Raw genomic sequence first — 23343 nt, forward strand, 5'->3', positions numbered from 1 at the left:
TGCCTTTACCTGCTGGTGGCTTTTTATCAACTTTAACCCCTCCCCCAAAACCTCCTTTTCCACCTGGAGTTGGTAGCGTTCTCGGAGTCAGGACACTGTCCGAGGAGTGAGGCTCCCAGGCCTCCCCCCAGGGAGTGCACCCGAAGCTGCATGGTCTCCCCCGCGAGCCAGTGAGCAGGGTAAGGACCCTGGGTCGGCTCCCTGCTTCCTAACTCCACTTCATTTCCCTGACACAGCCCATACTCGGGAGGGGGCGTCAAGCCCTTCATACAAGAAACGCATGGTAGCTTCTAGAACAGGCCAGGCTCCATCTTCAGTCTGATCAAAGCGGTGTGATCTGAGCCGAGGCTTCCCTCTAGCCGTCTGCCCTTGGGCAGCAGACACGGGGAAGGCTGGGTCCCCTCCGCCTGGTCACAAATCAGGAAACACAGTATGTGTTCAAGAAGCCCCATTTCGCCTCCCTGAATGCTGCACGCTGCTGAGGCCCAGTTCACAAACCCCCTTTTCCAGGAAGCTGTCCCTTTGGGCCATCTGAGCACTGACCCTCGCAGCTGGCACAGAGAACAGGCCAGTCTGTCTCCTCCATTAGATGACCGGAAGTGCCGGCCTGTTCCCCTTTCTCCACAGGGCCCAGCACACAGGCCAGAGCAGGCTTCATAAACTCATCCTGTTAAAACGCAGATTCTGACCCAGTGGGTATGGGCGGCCCAAGCCTGCATGTAACAAACCCCGGGCAACGCTGCTGGGCCTCGGCCTCTCCTGGATCATCGAGGGTGGGAGCTCAGCGCCTGCTGAGGGCTCTTAACTGTAGGCGTGCGGGGTTTGGGGGAGGGGCGCAAATGTGTGGATGAATGAGTACCTACGAACCAGAGGAATGAGCAGCAGCAGGCCTGGGCTCCCCCTTGAGATGAAGAACAGGCACAGGCCTTCGGCAGACACGGGTGTGGGGGCAGCAGGGGCATGGTGGGTCCCCTCCCCACGGCCCGTTTCCCTCGTTATTTTCTAGAGTACAGCATCCAGAAGGTTTCTATAAAGCCTTTTTGTTTTTATTGCACATCATATAAAACGAACTGCACTGTATTTAAAACAGACAAGACGTTCACAAGGACGCAGAGACCCAAACTTTTCTTCTCTTCCAGCCCTCACCTGCACTCCACAGGCGGCTGCAACACATACTAGTGGAACCAGTTAACAAAGAACGTGCTTATTTTGGGGGCTTCAGAGCTGTACTGGGCCTTCTGTACTGTCCAATTCAGAGACTGCTGGTGACAATGACAAGTGTCTGGGCAGGACAGCTGGGCCAGCAGAGCACCTGGGGCCTGGCAGTGCAGGACCTGTGGACAGCTGGTCTGCTGGTGGAGGCTGGGATTACAGCCCAAGTGCTGAGAAGGAAGACATGGGCAGGGGCAGCCTGGACCCAGACATCCACCTCAGGACACGGACACCTGTGACTGGTGGGCAAAGAGAGTGGAAGACGCGGCTGAATCAGGCCTTGCCCTGGCTAGCTGGCAGTGGCCCACCCCCTCCTGAAACACATAGGGCCCAAGGGGGTTAAAGGGAGACAAACTGTGGGCACCGATGGAGGGAGGGGCCAGGGCCCCTACATCCAGCGGACGACACACTCCGAAGGCCACTCTAGGATACGAGGTCAAGAGGAAGCCGATCTGGGTTGGTGCTGCCGTTATTCACAGGGGGAGCGGTGTGGTCAGAAAGCTCAGAAACACAGTGGGGGCCTGGCTGGCTGACGGGGGCCGCAGACCCTCACAGGCTGCTGATGGCCAGGGGTTGGGGGCGGGGGACAGGCCTGCGGGTTCTGACCCCCGTCTTCTTGCCCACGGGCTGCCGTCTCTTCCTCTCAAGCTTCTCCTTGCGGGCGGCAGCTGTGGTGAAGGTGATGCACTGGGTGTCCAGGAAGTCCAGCAGCTTCCCCGTGGCCATGTGGATGCCTTGCTGCTTCAGCTCGGCCTGTAGCTCTGCCAGCTCCAAGGGCTGGTACAGCAGGACCTTGCGGTAGAGGGCTGGCTTGGAGCAGATGTAATGCCTCACGGCCTCCTCTGTGGCCGCTCCCTGGATGGCCGCCTGTGAAGCACTGACACTCTCCTCATCCTCCTCATCTTCTCCTGCAGACTCCAAGGCTGCTCCAAACTCACAGGAAGAACTGAAAAGAACCAGACAGTAACATCTAGCAACACCCTTTCTTTCCAGCCTCTACCCCGAGACCAGGAGCTTCTTTGAGGGAAGGAGTGTGTTTCTGTGTCCCCTGCGGAGCCTGGCACGTGGACGACCCCCAGGGCAGTAGGAAGCCCCAGGCTGCTGTGTCCCTGGCACTCTAGCCGCCGGCCTGAGCAGGATCGCACCCTCAGCCAGAATCTAATGCCGAGGGCAGCCGTGCTAGGCTGGCCCTGCTTGTGAGCGAGGATGTGGAAGCCCCAGAGGTCTGCCCAGGAGGCCCCCAGGGGGCTGACCTTTAACCCCACCTGGGTCTCCGGTCGTTCAAACCCAGAAGGCAGCTGGGATTTCTGAATGTTGGCCATCAGGCCTCGCTTATGCCAATTCTCAAAACTCACTTGTCAGAGGACCTATAAAGCCACTGGCCCTGTCCTTCCATCTGGTTACCTTTGTGAGCTGCAGGAGCTGTCACTGCTGTCTACAGAGGTGGCCATGGATTCCTGGGAGGCCGGTAGCTGGGTGTCACCATCAGGGCCTGGAGGCCCCTCCTTGGCTGGTGACATGCTCAGGGCAGGGATGCTTCCACCAGGCTGCATCTTTTGATGTTGGGGGCCCTTGTTCTTAGCAGGTCCCTTGGACCTTTGGGGAACGGGACCAGAAGTGGCCTCCAGCTGGGTGCGGCCAGCTGCCCTTGAAGCCTTAGAGGTCTTGGTGGTGTAAGTCTGGCTGCAAGGAGCCTCCAAGGGCATCTGTGAGGACTGGCTCTCTTCCTCGGAGTCTGACTCCAGTGTCTGGTGAGTGTACTGGAATATCTCCTTCAGTTTCAGGACCATTTGGCGTTTGGGCAGAGGGCGGACCCCAAACCTGAATGGGAAAACAGGTGAACGTCAGCAAAGAGCAAACAGTTATCAACTAATTAAACTAGTGGCTTTATGTAACTGAATCTTAAATGCCTGACTTGTGAGCATTCAGAGGTCAATATCTATCCTGCATACCCACTGAGCTGACTCAGGAATATTCCAGAAGGGCTATTCCCCCTGAGTTCTGAGTGGTGGTGGTAGCAGTGACCTCCCCAGTGTCCAAGGTGAACAGCAGAATTCATTGGAATGTGAGTTTTGATGTTCTTTTAAAAAATCAGGTGTCCCTCCTCAGACTGTTAAGGCAAGGGTCCCATTCCCATCCACACAGCACATGGAGACCTGTCACCTGATGGGTGACCTGGAGGAGTGTCATTTCTTGGCCCTAAGTCACTTGGGGAACAGTATGTGGAGAGCTGGGAGTCACGCACGCCCCCCCACCAACCAGAGGCTCCTGCCACCAGAGCCCAGGGTGCCGTTCTGCTCCCTGCTTCACTAAGCCTGGACACAGGCACAGGAGGGAGGGTCTGCTCAGAGCAAGCTTTCCAGAACAACACCAACCTGTCCAGTTCTTTCTTCAGCACCGGGGTCTCCATGATGGAATACCTTGGCATTGGGGTTATGGGCACTTCGGGGGGCAAGTTCTTCTTCCGATTAGCACCTTCTGGGTAGAACAAAAGAAACACACGTTTCAGCACGAGGGCCCTGGATTTGCCTCTTCTGACCCTGATAGTGTCACTTAGAGAAATGCTGCCCTCGCTCCAGGACAGCAGTGATGTCCACCCTTCACTGTTTGACTCTGGAGTCCTGTCTTCCCATTGGAAAGCATCACACAGCACACGGTGAGGGCCACGGGCTTACGCGGTGCTGATGCTGTGAAGGGCTCGAAAGCAGGTAGGCGGTTGCCAGGGGCTGGGGTGAAGGGGCAGTGGGGCGACTGCTAATGGGTGTGGGATTTATTTTGGGGTGATGAAAACATCCTGGAATTAGACAGTTGTAGAATACTGTACTAAAAAGCCATTGAATAGTACATTTGAAAGGGTGAATTTTATGATATGTGAATAACATCTCAATAATGCTGTTATTTAAAAAAAAATCAGTATTTTAAAGACAACTTAGGGACAACTTAAGTACATCTGGACTTTGGTTCTTATCCTTTTTATGAACATGGAGTCCTTTGAGATGCCAATGAAAACAACAGGATCTGTCTTGTGAAAAATGCACAAAATTCTTTATATCATTTCAGAGAGTTTGTCACCCTCATGAATCTCCCCTCAGATTCTGACTAAGGTCCCCTGTTCTCAGGTCTCCTGCAGCGGTTCTCACACACCACCTGGGAACCTGTTAGAAATGCAAATTCTTGGTCACACACCAGACCTCCTGAAGCAGCAGCTCTGGGGTAGAGCTCGGCCACGTGTGTTTTAAGAAGCTCTGCAGGCAATTCTGACGCCCACTCAAGGCTGAAAGCACTGGTTAGTGATGCCCAGCTGGTCTAAGACTTTAGGGGGACATGAAATGGCAGGACACAGGCAGATGCTCTGCCCATAGGCTCTGCTTCCCTGTCACCAGTCACGGCTCAGTGTCGCCTGGTCCCTTCCCAGACTCTCCCTGGATCAGTCCAGCTGGAGGGGGTAGCGGTGGGGCAGCAGCACCTCAAGGGGCCAACACCAACACCGGGGGCCTTGATTTTCCCCTGTGACTGAAATAAGCTGGGAAGTGGGGTCCCTCCACCAGTGGGGCCGATAAGGCTCACAGCAGACCTCCCACACTCACCCCATCTGGTCTTTTAATTGAGATGAAATTCACATAACAAAATTTTAAAGTGAACAGTAGCACTTGGCACATTCAGTGTTGTGCAACCACCACATCTTTCTAGTTCTAAAACATTTCATCCCCCAAAGAAAGTTCCATGCCCGTCACTCCCTGTTCTCCTCCCCCACAGCCCCTGGCGATCACTCATCTACTTTCTGTCTCTATGGCTTTGTCCATCTGAACGTTTCATATAAAAGGAATCATATAATACATGGTGGCCTTTTGTGTCTGGCTTCTTTCACTGAGCAGCATGTTTTCAAGGTTCATTCTGCTGTATCTGTGTCAGTGCTTTATTCCTTCATATGGCTGAATAATATTCCACTGGATGGATGGACCACATTTATTTATCCACTTATCAGCTGATGGACATTTGGGTTGTTTCCACCTTTTGGCTGTTGTGAATATTGCTGCTGTGAACATTTGTGTACAGGAGTCCTGATCTCAAATCCTTTGAATGTATATGTAGGAGTGGAATTGCCTGGTGGTAATGGCAATTCTGTGTTTGACTACTTGAGGAACCACACATGTCTGCTCTTAAGGTGCACGTGAGGTGCCTGTCACAGCCTCTCGGAGGTGCTGGTCCACTATTCTGGAGTGGAGCCACAGACAGGGATCTTGAACAAGTACCCAGGCGAGCCACAGGATCCAGGCAGGTTTGGGAAGCCCTGACTTACTGGCTAAGGAGTGTATGTTTGACAGCAGGCCGATCCTCCCCAACCGGGGAGTGGGGTCAGGCAGGCAAGGGGAGGGCTGGCCGCGGGTCAGCAGGCCCTTTAGCATCACTGCCCCGCACTGTCGTTACGACCTTCCACGCCCCTTAGTGTAAAACAGTGTAAAAGACAACACCCTCCCACTACTCACTTGGCGTCTGTAACTCTTGCAATTTCTGGGCTCCATCCGCGCTCGGTGTCTGGGGCAGAGGAAGAGCCTCTGGGGACTTCTGTTCTCCATCCCAATCGTCCCACAGAGCTGAGTTCAGAAAGCTCAGCCTGCTGCTCCCAGGGGAGCTGGCCCCAGGGGATTTCTCTTGAGCCTTCCTCTGGCCAGTGCAGCTTCCTCGGATGGGGGTGGTGCCCAGCAGTGCTGGGGAGCGGCAGTCACCGCTGTCCGGGGCCCCCTCCACCCTACTGCCAGGGCTACTGGTGCTCAGGGGGCCGGTCCACTCGAGGTTCAGGTGGTCGATCGGAATTGGTGAGAGGGGCTCCACATGCCAACACCAATCGTCGGCTGGCATCGGGGGGTCACTACCCGGCAGGAGGATGTTGCTCGCCTTCCGGGAGGCCACCTCCTGCTCCTCCTCACTGTCCTCAACCTCCACCACTTCACTCGCAGTGGCCTGAACCCCTGGGCTCGGCGCAGGCGGCGGGTGCCTCTGGAACTGCCCAGTGAGATCAGCGAGGCCTCCTGAGCTGGGACGGGGAGCCAGAGGAGAAAAGTACTGGTGGCATCTGGGGTGGGGACTGGACGGGCTTCTGCAGACCTGCCTTCTGCTGTCAGGGCTTCCGGGAGCGACGTGGCCCAGGAGTGAGGATGTCTGAGGCACGATGACCGAAAACTTACTCATGGCTTCCGGTTCGTCCCTGTTCTGTAACAGGGCCCTGGGCTTGGGCTGAGCCAGTGGGTCTGCTGAAGGCCTGGACCTGAGGCCTGTGATTTGGGTCTGCGATGAACAGTCACGGCTTCTGCTAGCCAGTGGGGTGGCGGGCACCAGCCACGAGGTATCTGTCGTGCTGTCCTCGTCGCCACTGATCTTGGGGTCGCAGAACAGCTGGGGGGTCCCTGTGCCCCCGACAGAGCCCCGGTTCCCCAGCGGTCCCTCCACCTCCTGCTGTAGCGTGGGCTCTCTTCCTGGTGGGCTTTGGGAATGTTCCTGCTCCGCATCGAGGTCAATGATGGAAAACAGCTCAGAGGACTTGGTGCTAACTTCAAGAACTTTCCTTTCTTCCGAGGGACCATTCAAAACTGACTTTATTTTGATTTGTTCCAGCTCCAGCTCTTCATCTGAATCCAATAAAAGGATCACCTCATCTTCTCTGTTCACGCTGGATGGAGAGTTCTGAGACCTGGCACTCAAGCAGCCAGGTTCTGACTGGGTTAGATCCATGGGAGGAGACTTTTTGGGGGAGATCAGGACCCCTTTACCTCTGTGTTCCAACACGGAACTACATTCCTTGTCTTTCTGGCCTGGATCCTTACGTGACATGGGAAGGCTTCTGGCCCTCTTTGGCTTTGGTGATGAGTTCTGGGAGGCCACCCTGGAAGCCGTGCCCTGCAACTGGGGTGTTGGCAGGGATAGGTCACTGGTGTGACGAGAACGAAGATGTGGCCGGCAGGGACTCCTGCCTTGATGGGGATGTGATGGGAAGAAGGGTGAGTGTGAGGGAGGTGCCTGCTGGTGAGCAGGGGGATGGGAACTCTCTATCTCCCTTTCCCATACGGTGCAGTTTCCTTCCTTGCGATCACTTGTCATCTGGGAGGGTTCAGGGTATCCGGCTTGAGGCGATGAAAAGGACTGTTCATCATCATCAACATCAACTGAGCACAAAAAGGTGTTTTCCTGCTTCTCTGCCCGACCCCGGGCAGGGCTGGAAGAGTAGGGAAGAGCCAGTGCTTCCTTTGGGGACTCTGCTTTCTCCTCCCTGTCCAAACCCTGGTCCCCGGGGGGCAGGAGCGTGGACTGTCTCATGTTTTTCCATTTGTCTGGGGCCTCTTCTCTTCCTTGCCCAGATGATTCCATCTGCTCTGCATTTTCTGACTGTTCTTTATTGCGAACGCTTGTGAGGATTCCCCCAGAAACTGGACCGTCCTCCCTGAGCTGGTCAGTTTCTTCCTCCATCGCTGGAGCTTTCTCCCCCTGGAGCAGCTTTCGCTGAGTAGCTGCAAATTCATAAATTTCTTCCATCTCTGCCTCATTCACCTTTTCTCTGTCTTCTTCTCGGCCCTCGGATTTCGGCAGAGCCTCTGCTTCCTCCTCCTCCCCCCGCCACACTGACCGCAGGAGTTCTTGGAAAGTCTCCACTCTGCTTTCACAATCCTCGTCTTCCTGCTCCTTCTGCTGTCCACCCTCGGCATCCATCAGGACGGGCACCTGTTCGCACAGGTGAACAAGCTCAGTCACGCCAAACCTGCAATGGGAAAGCCATGCGTTACCCCACCCTGCGCAGAGGCGGCAGCTGGGTGTCCAGGTGCAGAAGGCTCGGGGCAGAAGCCCTCACGGGGAGGATGGCCGTGACTCACCCTGGCCTTTCCCCTGCTCCTCTACGGAGACGGTTCCCGTGCTCATGCCCAGCTATGCCCCAGGCTGCTCAGTTCTGGAAACAGAGCCTTCAAAGAGGGCCACTAACCCTGCTGCGCAGGCCCGAGTGCAGGCTGAGGGGAGATGGCAGGGATGGGTGGTGCTGTGACCGGGAGAGCACCCAAAGCGCTGTGACTGATGCAAACCGGGACACCCAAACCTGTCACAGGTCAGCCAGGCCTAGGGCCACACAAGCCTGCCACCTGCTTGACGGCTCTGTGGTCTAATCGGTACCTTTGAAACCCCAGAGGCTGAGCCCATCCTTCCCAAGAATGCACCTGAGAGATGAGCAAGGTTTCATCCCACAGGCCCTCGAGCCTTATCAGGAAGTAAAACACCTATTTTTTGTTGAGCTACCTGCCACCTCTCCTGAGATACTGGTGTGGACAAACCAGGTAGGTGCAAATTCATGGGAGTTAGATCAAGCATCCTACTCACTTCCATTTTCTGGAACTTGGGAAAGGACGGCTGTTGTTCAGCTTTGGTGGCAGAACCACCAAGGAGCGGCAGTGTTTGGGGGCTGAGGTTGGGACCACCCTCTCATCACGCCCAGGGATCGAAAGCCACGGGGGGCCCTCCTCAGCCAGCACTTGGCTCTCCTGCAAGTGTTCATTCTGGCCAGACTTCCAGTCAATACACCCTGTTCAAGGTCACCACCAGGTATAAACTTGGGATTAAAAGGTACAGGAAGGACTCAGCCCTGACCTTCCCACGGGCCATCAACCAGATAATCCTTGTCAGTTAATGTCAAAAGCTGTTAAGTAAATGGGAAGAACAATCCGGACCTGTGGGCCAGAGAGCTCAGGTCAGGGGCCAGCTGGGGAGTAAGGGCAGTGTCCGCAGCATAGAGATAACGCAGGAACATCCGGGCGGCCTCAGCGCTGACGTCACTCAGCAGAACGCGCTGGGTCCTCATGTCACCATCTTCTATTGCAAAGAAGCCTTCACTGTTTACCTGAGGGAGAAACACGTGCAGGAGAGTTACCGATCGGACAGTTGTGACTTGGGGCAAAACAGACCTCAGGGAGGTTCTGGGAGCCTCTGAGCTTGTCCTAGGACAGGTATTAGCCAGTGTCACTCCATTTAGTTGGCCAGGAATTCTGCAGGTTAGGCCACAAAACTTGTCTGTTTCCAAAATCAAGTCAGTGATAGATGCTCAAGAACCCAGTCAGTCCCCTCTTGACAGGCATATCAAAGGCACTAGAACTTTCTGACGAGACTGACAGCAGTTTCTGGGATTCCTGCAATGCGATGTTCAAGTCAAATGCACAACGGCACAGAAATGTCGCAGTAGCTCGACCTTAACAAGGTTGTTTATAAGAGTTTACAATTATGCAAATAGAGGAAAAGGAAACAATTCTGGGGAAAAAAGGATTTTTATTCAACAGAACAAGAAGTCTGATGTTTCCCAAAGCTCATCTCCTCATAGAGCTTCCTGACCTCAAACCTGTCTTCTCCATGGAAGCATAACCTTGATGGCAACAGAGGAAGAACGATCCAGGGCAGTGGGAGGAGAGCCGGGGTTGGGAGAGGAAAGGGGGCAGGAAGACAGAGGGAGAGGCAGGGCACAGAGGGAAGAAGAGGGGAGGAGGGAGAGGAGGGGGGAGGGAAGGGGGTGGGGAGGCAGCTTGGCCGCACACTTACGTGCTGCATGAGAAGTGGGCATCGGGCATAGAGCACAAACTTGTGGGCATAAAGCACCTCCCCGCCGTCCATCTGAAACTGGATGTCGCTGAGGTGTGGGTTGTTGACCATGGCACCGAAGTCGGCCACCAGCAAACCGAGGGCGAGCTGAAATGAGACGGGGAGAGCGGCCACTGCCACCTGTCGCTCGCCTAACCATGCAGGCCCAACTGACGGGGTGCAGGTGGCCAGTCAGGGCCTCGTGCTGCTCCCCACAAGGTCCAATGTTGGGCTCCACCTTTAAGTTACCTTTAGGCCCTCAGGGACACGGAACAGCAAAACCCAGTCCTTTCTAAAAATCTCCATCACACCCAATTCCCTGGCCTAAATGGGAGCCCCAGCCCATGGAGAGGTGTGCTTGATAGCCTCACCGGGATGTGGCGGCAGCATCAGCACCTGCTGAGGGCTCCGTGGGCCAGGAGGTGTGCGGCCCCACAGGAAGCTACCAGCCCAGCCTGCCGTGACAGATGGCACCTGAGCCCAAGCAGGTACGGGGCCGGCTGAGGAGCTGCGTGTCCCTCTCTGACATGTGCCACATCTCCAGGGAGACCTTGGTGAGAAGTGCTTGGCTGATACCAGTGCACTCACGGGATGACACCCACTCTAAGGAAAACCCAGCTTCTAACCCAATTTGTCACCAACACAGAACACGAACTATTAGCTGGAGGCCTCCAGGACTCACACATGAGGGCACAGCAAGTCCTGAACGAGTGAATGGAACTTTGAGAGATGGATGCTCAGAGCCGTCGGCTGAAGTGAGGCACCCTCACCGAGCAGGGGTGCTCCCCAGGCCCCAGGACAGAGCAGGCTCCCAGGGCCGGGCTACTGAGGTGCCCCAGGGTTCAGCGACAAAAGGGACAACAGCCTCATGGCAAAGCCCCGCTCAGTTCAAAGGCCGTCAAGGGGATCAGTGGACTCGAGCAGGGGCCTGGAGGCTGGCAGTGAGCTGGCAGCACTGAACACACAACAAGCCCTTCGGCCAAGACCATGGATGGAGCCGGGACAGGGCCAGACATTCTTACCGAAGCCTGGCCGCTCCTCTCCAGGCACTTCTCCTTGGCTGGCAGGACAAACCCAGTCAGTGGAAGGCTGCTGGGCAACAAGTCCATTCCTGAGAGGAGGATTTGCAGGTTAAAAGAACAGCACCTCCTGGCAACATCAACCACCAGGGAAAGAGCATCACCTGGGCTGACCCGAGGACGTCTTCATGGAAAGCGAACTGCCCACAGACCACCTTCACCACCACCCCCTCCCAACAGAGAGGGACTCGGGAGAGAAAGAGCCGAAATCAGCCCTCATGACCACTCGTTCTGGCAAAAGGCTCTGTCCTTGGTCAAAGTTGAAGGAAGACTGTGACAGACTCACCTAAATCCCATTCACCTTTGAGGAAAAATGAAAGCACCTAGTGAGACTACATTCTCCCTGTCACATGGGGATAAGCCTGGCAACATCGGATCTGAGCAGCTGTCACGGCCCTGGTCCCAGGGAGGAGAGGCCCCGACGGCCAGTGTCTCACCTGTGGCCCCTCCTGAGCCGGCCGGGCCCCCGCTGCAGGGCCACGGGCTGGCGCTCAGCCCCTCTCCTGCCAGGTCCAGGAGGTCCTGCAGGGCCTGATGCTCCCTCTGGCTGGCGGAGGGCGCTGGGCTCAGGGGGCTGTGGCCCACAGGGCGGGTGCCATGGACGGCAAGGGGTGTTTGCACACCAGGCTCTGGCTTCTCAGGCAGCTCCAGTGGCAGCGTGGGCTCCTGTGTGAGGCCCTGAAAGAAGTGGGAGAGCCAGAGTGAGCGTGTGGCTGCCGCAGCAGGCTCCCCAAGGGTGTGAGCCCCAGCCCAGCGCGACCCTGGGAAGCTTGTCACCATTGCCACCTGTCAGCAAGCTCATCTGTCACAGCAGAGGCCATGCCTGTGGCCTCCACATCTGCAGAAGGGTTTCCAGGGCCTCCGCCCTCCTAGTATCGTCTGAATTGCTTCAAGCGGGTGAGTACCAATTCCAGACACCTGCATAGGCCAGTCTGGTTCCTGCCCTCCATCACAAGCAGGTCATACCCGGTCCGGGAGAAGGCCCTGGGACTCTGCATTTTAAACTCTCCAGGAACATAACACACTTGGGAACCAGTGGTCTCCCTGTTCCTACCAGGGGAACCATCTGGTTGCTGCAAAGAAAACACACTAGACCACACACGATGCTCCTTGGCTTCTCCCCCCTCCCACCTTCCTCCAACTTTCTGCCGCCGCCCTCTCTCCTGAGCCCACCCGTGCCAGCTCAGAAGGGAGCGCACCTCGGCGGGCCGCTGGGGCACCAGGGGAGGGACCAGGCTGGCCGTGTAGAAGGATTCCAGAGCCCAGGCCCCGGTCAGGGCGCTGCCCTCCCACAGAAAGTTCTGCTTTCCTCCAGGTGGTCGAAGACCCCGCCTGCCCTTTTCCAGCTCTTCCTTAAAAATTCTGCTCGCAGGAAGCGGTGGCGTGCCAGACAGCTCCAGCTCCTCTGCCAAGAGCTGGGCCACGCGATCCTCCATCTGTCTCCCTGTGGTCTCCGCGTCCTGGACTAACAACTGCGGGGGCGTAACAGGGGCTTTCTTCTTGCGGCTTTTCTTCTCTAGAACTAAACAGAAGCAACACGGAGTCATCCTCCCCCCGAGGCCCCCAGCTGCTCCTTTAGCGGCTGCCGTGCGGCGAGGCTCCCCCGGCACCACCCTTGACCACACATACCTGCTCCCGGTCTCGTCCTCCCAGAAAAAGCGTTTCCCAGCCTGAGTGCCGCCGGCACAGCCTCCTGCTCCATCTCGGACCGGGACAGAGCCATGGCCACCAGCAGGTCCTCGGACGGCGCCTCGGGCTTGGCGACCTTCCGCCTCTTCTGCGGCTCCTTCTTGGCAGTGGCTCCCTTCCGCTTCAGACCTCCAGCGTGATCCCTGAGGCTTAAAAGGCAGCCACACCGAAAGGTTAGTGAGGCTAGAGGTGCGAGCGCTTCCTGTTATGAGGTGGTCCCTACTGGACCTGAGAGGGCTCACCCTTTCTCCTCGGTAGGGGGGGCGAGAGAAAAGGGATAAATGTGCGGACAGAAGCATCAACGGCTTCTGTACTCAGTCACTGCGCTCACTCTGTGCCTCACGTGAGCTCGCCTGATCCTGGGCCATGAGTGCAGCACAGTCCAGACACGGGAGGGTCTGGGTCCTTCCGGGTGATGCTGCCCAGCAGGGTTCTTGGCAGACACACAAAGCCGACAGCAGCACCCGCATACCCCAGACGTGGCCAGACCCTTCCGGTGGAGTCAGCTCCCCGGATTCCACCCACTTCTGCCCATCCATACCTCAGATGCCCTGAGGCGGACCCGGCCACACTGGCCGTGAAAAGATCCCTTCCCTCCTGCGGGGGCCTTAGGGCGGCACCTCTGCCCAAGGCCTGAAAGGCCTCCCAGGTTAGGCCACCAATGTGGTCAGCTGACTCAGAGGTCAACGTGCAGCATGTCATTTGGGTTGGAGGATATTTATTTAAAGGATTTTCTGACTGGAGGGAACCTACACTGCCTGGTGAATTCCAATGGTCTGGGCGAGAGGTGGGAGGTAAAGGTGAGACAGATGGAGAGTGCAGACCCAGGACCACCTTCCCTGCACCTCAGGGCAGTGTGCGGGAAGCACCTCTGGTTTGGGTAAAAGCTCGTGCTCTCCACCGGGCCAGGGATGGCTCCAGAATCTCAGGTATCATCTCAGAGATCTCAGCGAGCCCTAATTCAGTTCCAACCTCCTGGGAACCCTGCACGATAACCACAGCCTCCAAGAGGGGAAGGAGCCACCCTAACCTCCAGGCCCTGCTGGCAGCTGCTGCAGACTGTACCTCAGCCCAGCGGGCAGGGCCTGGGCTGAGGTGAAAGCACGCGAGGGGTGCAGGAGCAAGTGGGGTGCTCTCACCAGCATGTGTGCCCTGGCTGGGGAGCTCTGACTACCCCGGAGTCAAAACGCCCTGGGTTTGGCCGTATGGCAGGCAAGGCTCTTCGTTTGCCGTGGTTTTCTACTCTAACAACCTTCCAGAAGGACCCACACACATCTTGTCTCACTTCTTGGAGGTATTTAAAAAGCAGATATATTTTATCTGAGTAGGTAGCTTCAGTCTAGTCCTGCCAAAAGGCAAGCAATGGCTTAGATGACATCTATTCTAAGGACTTAAGGCTTCTGAATCTGTGATGCTAGTGTTGATGTGCTAAAATACGGACAGGCTTGCAGCTAAGAATCGACCACCCAGTCTCAGCACTGGCCCCCTTCAGAGGCCCATCACCTGCGTGCAAGGCAATGGCTGGAACAAACAGAGCCACTGCCCTCGGCCTTCCCTTTGCCCTCAAGAGCTGCCGAGGGAAAGAAGTCCCGAACCTACAGAAATCCAGGGCCCGCGCTACTCTGTTCCCTGTAACACTGGGACCTACCCAGGCAACCACAGCGGCAGAGACGATGTGGAGGGAAGCAACCCTCTGCCACTTGTTTGTGGTTTGCATGCCAAGCACTTGTTTCTGGGTATCAGCAAGGCCTCCCATCCAAACACTTAAGCATTTAATTCATGCAAAAAAATAGGCCTATGGTTCTGTCTCATCAACTTGTTGAGCTATGCTGAGTAATCTTACATTAATAGTATGAAAATCAGACTACACTGAGCTGGAAGCCATGCTGTACCCCACACGAAATGGATGAGGTGAAGAGAATTATTGAATTCTTAGCTGCTCAGGATGGTGGGGATGGGTAAATCTCAGGAAGGCCCTCGTGGAAACCAGTCCAATCCATCTGGTCCATTTCAAAGCCTCTGACGATAGAGATCTGTCCCCTCCTCAGTCCCTGTGGAGACTATGCCCAATTTCCTCCCGAAATATTTCATCTCCAGAATCAGAGAGGGCTCTGTTGTCCTCCAACACTACAAAAGGCCTTTTTTCTTTTTCTTTTTTTAAGCAAATCAGACTACTTTGATTTTTCTTCCTTTTCATCTGACTCACCTCGATGCCAGTGTGCCAGAGGCCCCCTCGGGCTGAGCTGTCTGCAGCCGCACAGCCTGGAGCAGGAGCTGCGGGCCAATCTCCATCTTCACCGCACACTGTTTCAAGTGACTGATTCTGCTCTTTGGGGTGAGAAATGGCTTGCCGCAAATTGGGCATTCAGGGATCTGAGGCACGGAAGGTCTCAGTGCCTTTTCAGCCTCATCCAAGCACCTGGAGGAAGACAGCAAAGGTAGAAGAACCACCCTCCCTGGTAATATGATCGTAGATAGGGATTCATGTCAGCGTGGACATGCTGTGGGACAAAGCCTGTTCCCCCTGAGCTGATCCCTCCACACAGCCTACAGTCAGCCTCCAGACATTGAATTCAGGTTTCTGTTAGCAAAGGTGTCTGAAGAAAGCAAGGATACACTAAACACAGAGTCATGGGAGTAACCATATGGCACAGTGATTCTACTCCTAAGTATATGCCCCAAAGAGCTGAAAGCAGATACTCAAGGGACTTCCCTGGTGGTCCCAATGCAAGGGGCCTGGGTTCCATCCCTGGCTGGGGAACTAAGATCCCACATGCCACAACTAAGCCCGCGTGCCACAACGAAGAGCCCACACAGCCAAAATAAATAAATACATTAAAAAAAATGAAAAAACCAGATACTTAAGCAAATACATGGAAAGCATGTTCACAGCAGCTCTATTCATAAAACCCAAAAGGTGGAGACAAATGTCCACCAATGGATGAATGGATAAACGAGATGTGATGTGGTCCATCCATACAGTGGAACATTATCTAACCTTAAAAAGGAGAAAAGCACTGACACAGCTACAGCATGGAAGACCCTTGCCAACACTGCTGAGTGAAGGAAAGCCAGACACAAAAGGCCATATATTGTGTGAGTCCACTTATGTCCTGAACGGGCAAATCCACAGACATAAGGCAGATCAATGGTTGCCAGGGGCTGAAGAAAAGAGGGAAATGGGGGTGCCTGCTTAATGGGTCTGGGGTTTATTTTAGGGGTGACAAGATGTTATCAAATTGACTGTGGGGACTTCCCTGGTGGCGCAGTGGTTAAGAATTCGCCTGCCGGGGCTTCCCCGGTGGCTCAGTGGTTGAGAATCTGCCTGCTAATGCAGGGGACACGGGTTCGAGCCCTGGTCTGGGAAGATCCCACATGCCGCGGAGCAACTAGGCCCGTGAGCCACAACTACTGAGCCTGTGCGTCTGGAGCCTGTGCTCCGCAACAAGAGAGGCCGCGATAGTGAAGAGGCCCGTGCACCGCGATGAAGAGTGGCCCCCGCTTGCCACAACTAGAGGAAGCCCTCGCACAGAAACGAAGACCCAACACAGCCAAAAATAAATATAAAAATAAATAAATAAAAAGATTACTATTAAAAAAAAAAGAATCCGCCTGCCAATGCAGGGGACACGGGTTCGAGCCCTGGTCTGGGAAGATCCCACATGCCGCGGAGCAACTAAGCCCGTGTGCCGCAACTACTGAGCCTGCGTGCTACAGCCCGTGAGCCACAACTACTGAGCCCATGTGCCACAACTACTGAAGCCTGCGTGCCCAGAGGTCGTGCTCTGCAACAAGAGAAGCCACCGCAATGAGAAGCCCGCGCACCACAACTAAGAGTTGCCTCTGCTCACTGCAGCTGGAGAAAGCCCGTGCACAGCAACGACGACCCAACGCAGCCAACAATAAATAAATAAATAAATAAATTCATAGGGAAAAAAAATTGTGGTAATGGCTGCACAACTCTGTCAATATATTAAGTTAACACGATTGTATTGTTCACTTTAAATGGGTGAATTGTATGGTATACGAATTATATCTCAATAAAGCTGTTTAAAAAGAAAAGCAAGGATAGATTGACACCGATACTGAGGTACTATCTCAAGATTCCCACCACGGCCACAGGAGCCCCGGAGCTGGTCACACCCACGGGAGAGGTGACCGCAGACAGGTGACGGCCGAGCTGCTCCTACCGGTTCACGTGCTGCTCCCTCCGTGTCACGGTCATAGCTGAGAGGTTCTTTTGACAGATCTGGCAAAAGAACAACCCCTTCTCCTCCAGGCTGTCGTTGTGTGTGGATGCCCGTTCTGGCCCAAACTCGTGCTGGAGGGCCAAGGCCACTGCAGTGTCGCTCTCTGTGGCAGGGAGCCTGGGCCCAGACCCTGTGGAGGCACAAGCACCCATGAGGACCAGCTTATCCTCAGATGTCGAGGAGCACGGACACTGGGTGTATCGTGAGGAATCCAGACCTGGCACCACTTGGCTCATGTGTGGCCCCATCCAGGGAGACTGGACCCCGAGTGGGGCCCTGAGAAGGGTACTCCTTAAACTTTAACAGGTACAGGGACCCCCAGAAAGCTGGTTGAAATGCAGGTCCAGAGGCTGGCACTCTGGGGGCCCAGGTGGAGCCTGAGATTCTGCATTTCTGACAACTCCAAGGCGAGGCTGATGCTGCTGGTCCAGGACCATTCTCTTGAGCATCAAGGTACTAAAGAACTTGCCTTTCATTTCCCATCTCTGCTAAAGTCGGCAACCCTGGGCATTCCAGGTTTATAAGGCTTCTATTCCAAAAAAATCTAAGTTTTCTCTTCAAAGCTCAACCTTTCCTACTACTCTGACTTTTTCTTGCCCATCCTAGAAGAACCAGGTCAGAGTGAAATGCCATTCTCGGTTTTTCTCAGCATCAGACCAGAGGATGGAGTGACTCTAATCTTGAGATGGCTCTCAAGGTGGTCATGCCCACTGCTGCGGCCCTCTGTCACATCTGACGTTGCTGGAGCAAACCCTCGGCACTCATGAGGGATATGCCCTGAGAACAAAGCCAGAAAAGCATCATACTTCATTTTGGTCCAATGTTTTTTTTAAACAAAGAAATGGTTTATCTCTCCTGAGTATTACTGGGTATAATGTGACGATTTATGGAAACAACTGAGTCGCATGTAGGGCAGGTGCTGGGCTTACGCACTGGCTGAGTGACTCCTCTGCACCCCTTGGTGCCACGTGGACCAAGGACTGACGCCACAGCAGATGTCACATCGCTATGTCACCTGCATGGACCTTTGGGGTAGCCTGAGAATCCTCAGTAATCCTGAGGTGAAATCTGCAGGTACAGTACCAGGAGACTATGTATTTACTAGCCGTAAGTCTGTCAATACAGTTTCTTCCTATTTCTTTTCCTTTTGTATATTTTCACCAGGGATGAAAATTCCTATTGTTTAGGGGATAAAGTGTAGTACCACCTGACATTACAAGCCTCAAGAGGTGGTGTAACATGCAGTGCACGGCACTTCCCTGCAGGAAAAGGTTAAATGACAGCAGGAGGAAACAAGCAAATCCAGAAAGGGGGGAATTTTAAAAGACAATTGTCCTGGACTTTTCAAGAAGTTAGTATCGTGAAAAAACAAGACAAGGGGACTGGTCTCGGGTCTAGACCAGAGAGACTGCTGAGCCACAGCCACATGTGTGTGACAAATCCTCATTCAGAAAGAGAAGGAGTCCAGCTACAGAGGCTATCCTTGGGACAACCAGGGAAATCTGAATGTGAACTGATACCAGGCAGTGTTACGGAATCACTTGTGTTTATGGTATTGTGATTATATAGGAGAATCTAGGAGTGAAGCGTCATGATGTATATAACTTGCTTTCATATGGTACAGAAGAAACGTATATTTATAGAGACATAAGAAAATGTATGGCAAAATGTTGACAATTGTTAAATATAGGTTGAGGGCATAGGGACTTCATTGTAATATATTTTTCTGACTTTTATGAATGGGAAAATTTTTGTAATAAAAGGTCAAAATAAAAAAAAGAGGAAGCGGTACCTTGTCAAAGAAGCTAAGTGAGAAATGACCCAAGGGACCCTCTGTTCTCTGGCCAGACAGAGTGGCAAAGGTAGAGCGCCACCCCCAGCAGAGATGCAATGAACACGGGCTCCTTCCTGACTCCCTTCCCCGAAAGTCATCCCTGTTGGGAAGACAGAGGACTCCCATCATACCGTTCCCCGCCATCATCTCTTGAGGGCCCTTTGGGACGTTTTCTTCAAGTGCAGCCTCTAGGGAGCACCCTTCTGAACCGTGTTTCAAACGCTCGGGGTCTGCTCTCTTGAACTGCTGCATTCGCTGTAGCACCAGCTCTGCCGCCCGGGGTTTGGAGGGACTGGGCACCATTGCAGTCAGACAGGAAGGAGGGGGCTGGGAGCAGCTGTCAGGAGCAGCCTCTGGCAAGGAGGAAAACATTCACATGCATCAGTTCTAGCCGGAGGAACCAAACACTCTTCCAAAGTTTCAAACACCTCAAGTTTCAAAGGGGTCCTTTACTGACTAGTTTAGGTTTAACTCTTAAGTGTGAATAGTACTGATTGTTTTTTGGTAACCTCACTGTTTGTGGTAATATAAATACCCCTGTCATAAATATCTATGACAGGAGGGGGCATGGGGAGTGACTGCTATTGAACATGGGGTTTATTTCTGAGGTGGTGAACATGTTCTAAAATTAAGTAGGGGGGACGGTTGCACAACTCTGTGAATATACTAAAATCACTGAGCCATACACTTTAAAAGGGTAAATTTTATAGAATGTGAATTGTATCCCTATAAAGCTGTTATTAAAGAAATATTAATGACAAACACTTATATCTTTCTAGGTCAGAAGTTCTCCTTTAACTTGGTGTCTGTAGATGACCTCCGGGCGGGGGACCCATGAAGCCCCTGAAGTTATATGTCAATTTTGCAGGTGTGTTCGGGGGTGCAGTGTTCTGGGGGAAATCAAGCATAGCTTTCACTAGACTCTCAAAGGGTGCATGAAGGACCAGTAACATTTCAGCAACATTAACGAAGCCTTACAACAGTCTCTTTACCAGCACTGCACTGGGAGGTCATGCTGACCACATATTATTTAAGATCAGGAAGTGAAGGTGAGAAAAATTTAGAAACAGAACTCAGGAGCCCAAAGATCTTGTGCTGTATTATATATGCAAGGCTGGTTTTCAGTTCTGCATGAAGAATGTATGCTAAGCATATGGTTTAGTACACCAAGGGCAGCAGGATAAGAAAGCTGCTTTAAACGAACAAACCAAAAAAAAAAAAGAAGAAGAAAAAGAAAACAATAAAAGGTGTTTGGAGGAGAAAGGAAGGACCAGAATATTCTCCTGGGACTCAAACCCACACGGCACCCTTTTGGCTGTGGGTAGCACCCACACGGCTGTTCTACCTTTCAGCAGCCTAACCAAATTGGCTGGCCCACTGCAACTTAACCACTTTGGAATGAACTCAAGAAAGTGAGAGAAGCAGCATTATTTTCATGTTCATGTAACTCATGTCAACTGTGTGATGTAAACATTAATAGGAAACTGAAAGAGAAGAGGGTCCCAAATATATCATGTAGAAAATTCACACGGGTTATATTTTTTATCACTATTGTTTAAAACAGGAGTTGGCAAACTACGGTCCTCGGGCTGGCTGCCTGTTTTTGTTAAGTGAAGTTTTGCTGGAACACAGCCCACTCTATTACATACCGTCATAGGGAGTTGAGTAGTTTGCGACAGAGACTGTACAGCCTGCAAAGCCAAAAAAATTTACTAGCTGGCCCTTTTCAGAAAGTTTTCCGACCCCTGGTTTAAAACAGTACAAATCACCTCTGGTTTCCTCTCTGGAAAAGCTTTGGCAGCTGTTTCAGCTGGTTACCTGTCTGGGTGCTCCATGCACTGTCTTGGAGCATAGCAGAAGCATGCACGCCTCCCTCCCCATTTTCAGGGGGAGCTGGTTCACTCTCTGGCCACTTGGGTGCCCCTTGCTTTTGAGTCCGCAGGACCTGGCTGCCAGAGCGAGTTTTCCTCTCAGTGGGGCCTTGAAGGGTTTTGCTCTTGGAAGCAGTTGGTTTGGTCCTTTTCAGTTTGCTTCTTATCTGAGTGCTGTCTGAGGCCTTTTGTGTCTTCCTTTCCCCCAACACTTCCTTGGGGCCATTCTTTTTCACCCTTTGGAAAAAGCTGGCACAGAGTTCCTTAAAGTCATCGTCTGACTCATCCATCATCTGACGGGTTTGAAGGCTTTCAGGCTGGTCTTCGGAGGAGTGAGGGTCAATCTGGGGGCATGTGGACAGATGAGAAAGTGAACCCGAGTGTGAGCCTAGCCAGGCCTCGTTCGCACTCGCAGCTTCATTATGGTTCCTCTCTACTTCTCACTGAGGTACCTGGAGGGTTTGCACAACTGAGCAGGAAGTACTGCTCCCCCTGCCATAATGATTTAAAATGTCTTTCTTCAAATTGAACCTGTGTTAAACAGCACGTTTAAAGCTTACCTTTATTAAAGTTCACAGCTGAGAGCTTCTGTTGTCCAGTAGATGCCTCTGAGAGTACATGTGACCTTGGTGCTCAGGTGATTCTCCAAGATCTCCACGGTGATAAAGCACATTTGATTCATTTAATTTTTCACTCGTGGAAAACCAAAAGCATCTAAGTGTAATTAGACAGATATTGTCATTTTATGCCATTTCTTCCAGGAAGGTACAAGAGCATGTGGGGTATGAGAAAAGTCTCCAGAGGAACAATACCCCTGTCAAATAATCAGCTATAGCCTGGTTAGCACAAACTAACTGTCCTACAGGCTACCACAACACAACAGGGGAGAGGGATCTAAAAACCTGTCAAAGCATGTTCTTCCACAGGCAGAAAAATGTGTGCATCTTGGAAGAGTAGAGTTTTATTGAAGCCTAGGGAATAAATCCCATGAAGAGCAGTCACCACAGAAACAAGATGGCCCCGGAATCCAGAAAACCTATCTCTTAGGCCTGTGCTGGTCCAAGGCCTCCAGCTCTCAGAGGCTCTATCAGCAAGCAATGTAATGAGAGAGAGAAAGAGAGAATATGCACTTGAACGCTCACGAAGAAACAAAAGATAGGAACATAGCAGGCTCTCTTTCACTGATACAACCAATTTTTCCAAATCAGAAATAGGTCACTTTTCTCCATTCTCTCACCCCAGCAACTCTCCTAACTCAGGTGACTAGAATGCTGCTCATATGCAAAGGTTGGGCCTTACGGGCATGATTACTTATATTGGCACAGTTTAGTGGAGTTCAGAAATCAAAACTGAATAACCCAGTGGTAGAAAGTTCATTTCAAATACCATAATGAAATCTCCACTGTCCAAGTAATCCAATTAATCACCTAGTTTTCCAAAGCTGGGCAGACACACATACCTAAAATCTACTTTGCATAGCTGGCTCATTCTCATCTTACATCTCCTTAGAGAAGCTTGCTCTCCGTCTTTATCTAAGCGAACCCTCTCCACTCCCATTATTTTCTATCATTACACGCTGTTTTCACAATGGTACTTATCACAAGTTATAATCACATGTAACAGATTTATTGAATGCTTACTGAATGCAGGCAGTGGTCCCAAGTGCTTTACAAGTCAAACTTGTTTAATACTTACAACAACTCTACTGGGTACAATCTATTGACACCCTTTCTTTACAGCAAGGAACCAGGCACAAGAATGAGGAACTGACTCAAGTTGACACAGCTTTTCAAGTGGCAGGGCTGGGATCAAATCCAGGCAGTGTGGTTCCAGGGCATCAGCTCTTACATTTTTATTCATTTACTTGTTATCTGTCCCCTACTAAGCTCAAAACTTCAGGTTGGCACACACTCATCTCTATTTTGTATTCTCTTTGGCTGACAAGGTGCATGACTTGTAACAAGTGCTCGATAGTTATCTGTTGAATTAATTAACTGCAAAGAGTTTGGTACAATAGGGAGCGAAGAGGAAAGTGGTGGGAGAGAAGGCTGCAGGGAGAATCCGTGTCCGAGAGCCTGGGACGTTAGGCCAAGCAAACTGTTGGATGTGGGCGCTAGAGCAAACTCCACCCTCCACACTGCCCGGAGTCGCCACATCTCTGCCGATACTAGTTTAAAACGGTGCATCTCCTATACGTGCTCAATCAGTATCTGCTGAAGGAAGTAATGGATCCTATGAGACGGCAAGTTTCCAGAGGGCTGGGGACTGTGTCTACTCAGCTTTGTACCTACCGCGGCCGGGCTCACCGCAGACGCTGAAAGAAAGAATGGGCAGGTGCGGGGCTGACCCCCCGCCTCGCCCAACCCGGTGACACACGGGTTGTCACCTGGGGAAGGGCTGCCAAGGACTCTGGCGGCTATAAAGATAGACGGCGAATTCCGATCGCTAGTCGGACCCCCGGGCTGTGCCCCGTGGGTATCCGGATCCCCCCACCCCTCTTCCGTTCAGACAGCCCTGGACTCCTCCACCCAAGCCCGGGTCCTGCCTCTAACCGCGGCTGGCGGCGGGCGAGAAAGCCTCTTCGCCCTCAGAGGAGCGAGAAAGGCCCGAGGTGGCTGGACCTCCTCTCCCGGGTGCAGACTCCCGGCCCCAAAACCCGGCTCCTCCTACCTCCCGCACCGCCGCAGCACCTTCTCAACGCAGACCAACGCGCCTGCGCATGCGCCGCTTGGCGCCCCGGCGGCGAATTGCGTCTGCGCAGGCGCAGAGCGATCCACAAGGCTCGCTTCCCATCCTCCTCCGCG

The 23343-nt window shown here is 53.1% G+C and overlaps 1 protein-coding gene across 6 annotated transcripts; it reads right to left on the bottom strand.

Moving 5' to 3' along the window:
- Window positions 1-1023: 1023 nt before the first annotated feature.
- SLX4 (SLX4 structure-specific endonuclease subunit) lies at window positions 1024-23274 on the bottom strand. Of its 6 annotated transcripts, none has more exons than XM_082428677.1 (16): window positions 23210-23274; window positions 21100-21253; window positions 20487-20883; window positions 18800-19021; window positions 16775-16964; window positions 14791-15003; window positions 12525-12733; window positions 12095-12417; window positions 11333-11573; window positions 10839-10927; window positions 9778-9924; window positions 8919-9088; window positions 5700-7963; window positions 3588-3687; window positions 2617-3033; window positions 1024-2158 (listed from the first exon to the last, which is right to left on the bottom strand). In XM_082428677.1, exons 3-16 carry the CDS (start codon window positions 20830-20832, stop codon window positions 1762-1764), a joined length of 5328 nt encoding a protein of 1775 aa, XP_082284803.1. In that variant the 5' UTR covers window positions 20833-20883; window positions 21100-21253; window positions 23210-23274; the 3' UTR covers window positions 1024-1761. The 6 variants fall into 6 exon arrangements, with proteins under 6 accessions (XP_082284803.1, XP_082284799.1, XP_082284802.1 ...); XM_082428673.1 differs by having other exon boundaries at window positions 3588-3690; XM_082428676.1 differs by having other exon boundaries at window positions 3588-3690; window positions 20487-20991.
- Window positions 23275-23343: the final 69 nt, after the last annotated feature.

The sequence above is a fragment of the Balaenoptera physalus genome (genome assembly GCF_965194825.1).
Source record: "Balaenoptera physalus genome assembly, chromosome: 16".
In the NCBI taxonomy this organism is placed as follows: Eukaryota; Metazoa; Chordata; class Mammalia; order Artiodactyla; family Balaenopteridae; genus Balaenoptera; species Balaenoptera physalus.

What these genes read in the sequence shown, in the direction of transcription:
- SLX4 (XM_082428673.1), bottom strand. Translation starts at nt 20,832, where the DNA reads ATGATGGATGAGTCAGACGATGACTTTAAGGAACTCTGTGCCAGCTTT. An exon ending in CGGCTCAGGAGGGGCCACAG is followed by an intron (nt 10,928 to 11,332) that starts GTGAGACACTGG and finishes TCCTCCTCTCAG; the next exon opens with GAATGGACTTGTTGCCCAGC. An exon ending in AGCTCCTGCAGCTCACAAAG is followed by an intron (nt 2,159 to 2,616) that starts GTAACCAGATGG and finishes GGTTCTTTTCAG; the next exon opens with TTCTTCCTGTGAGTTTGGAG.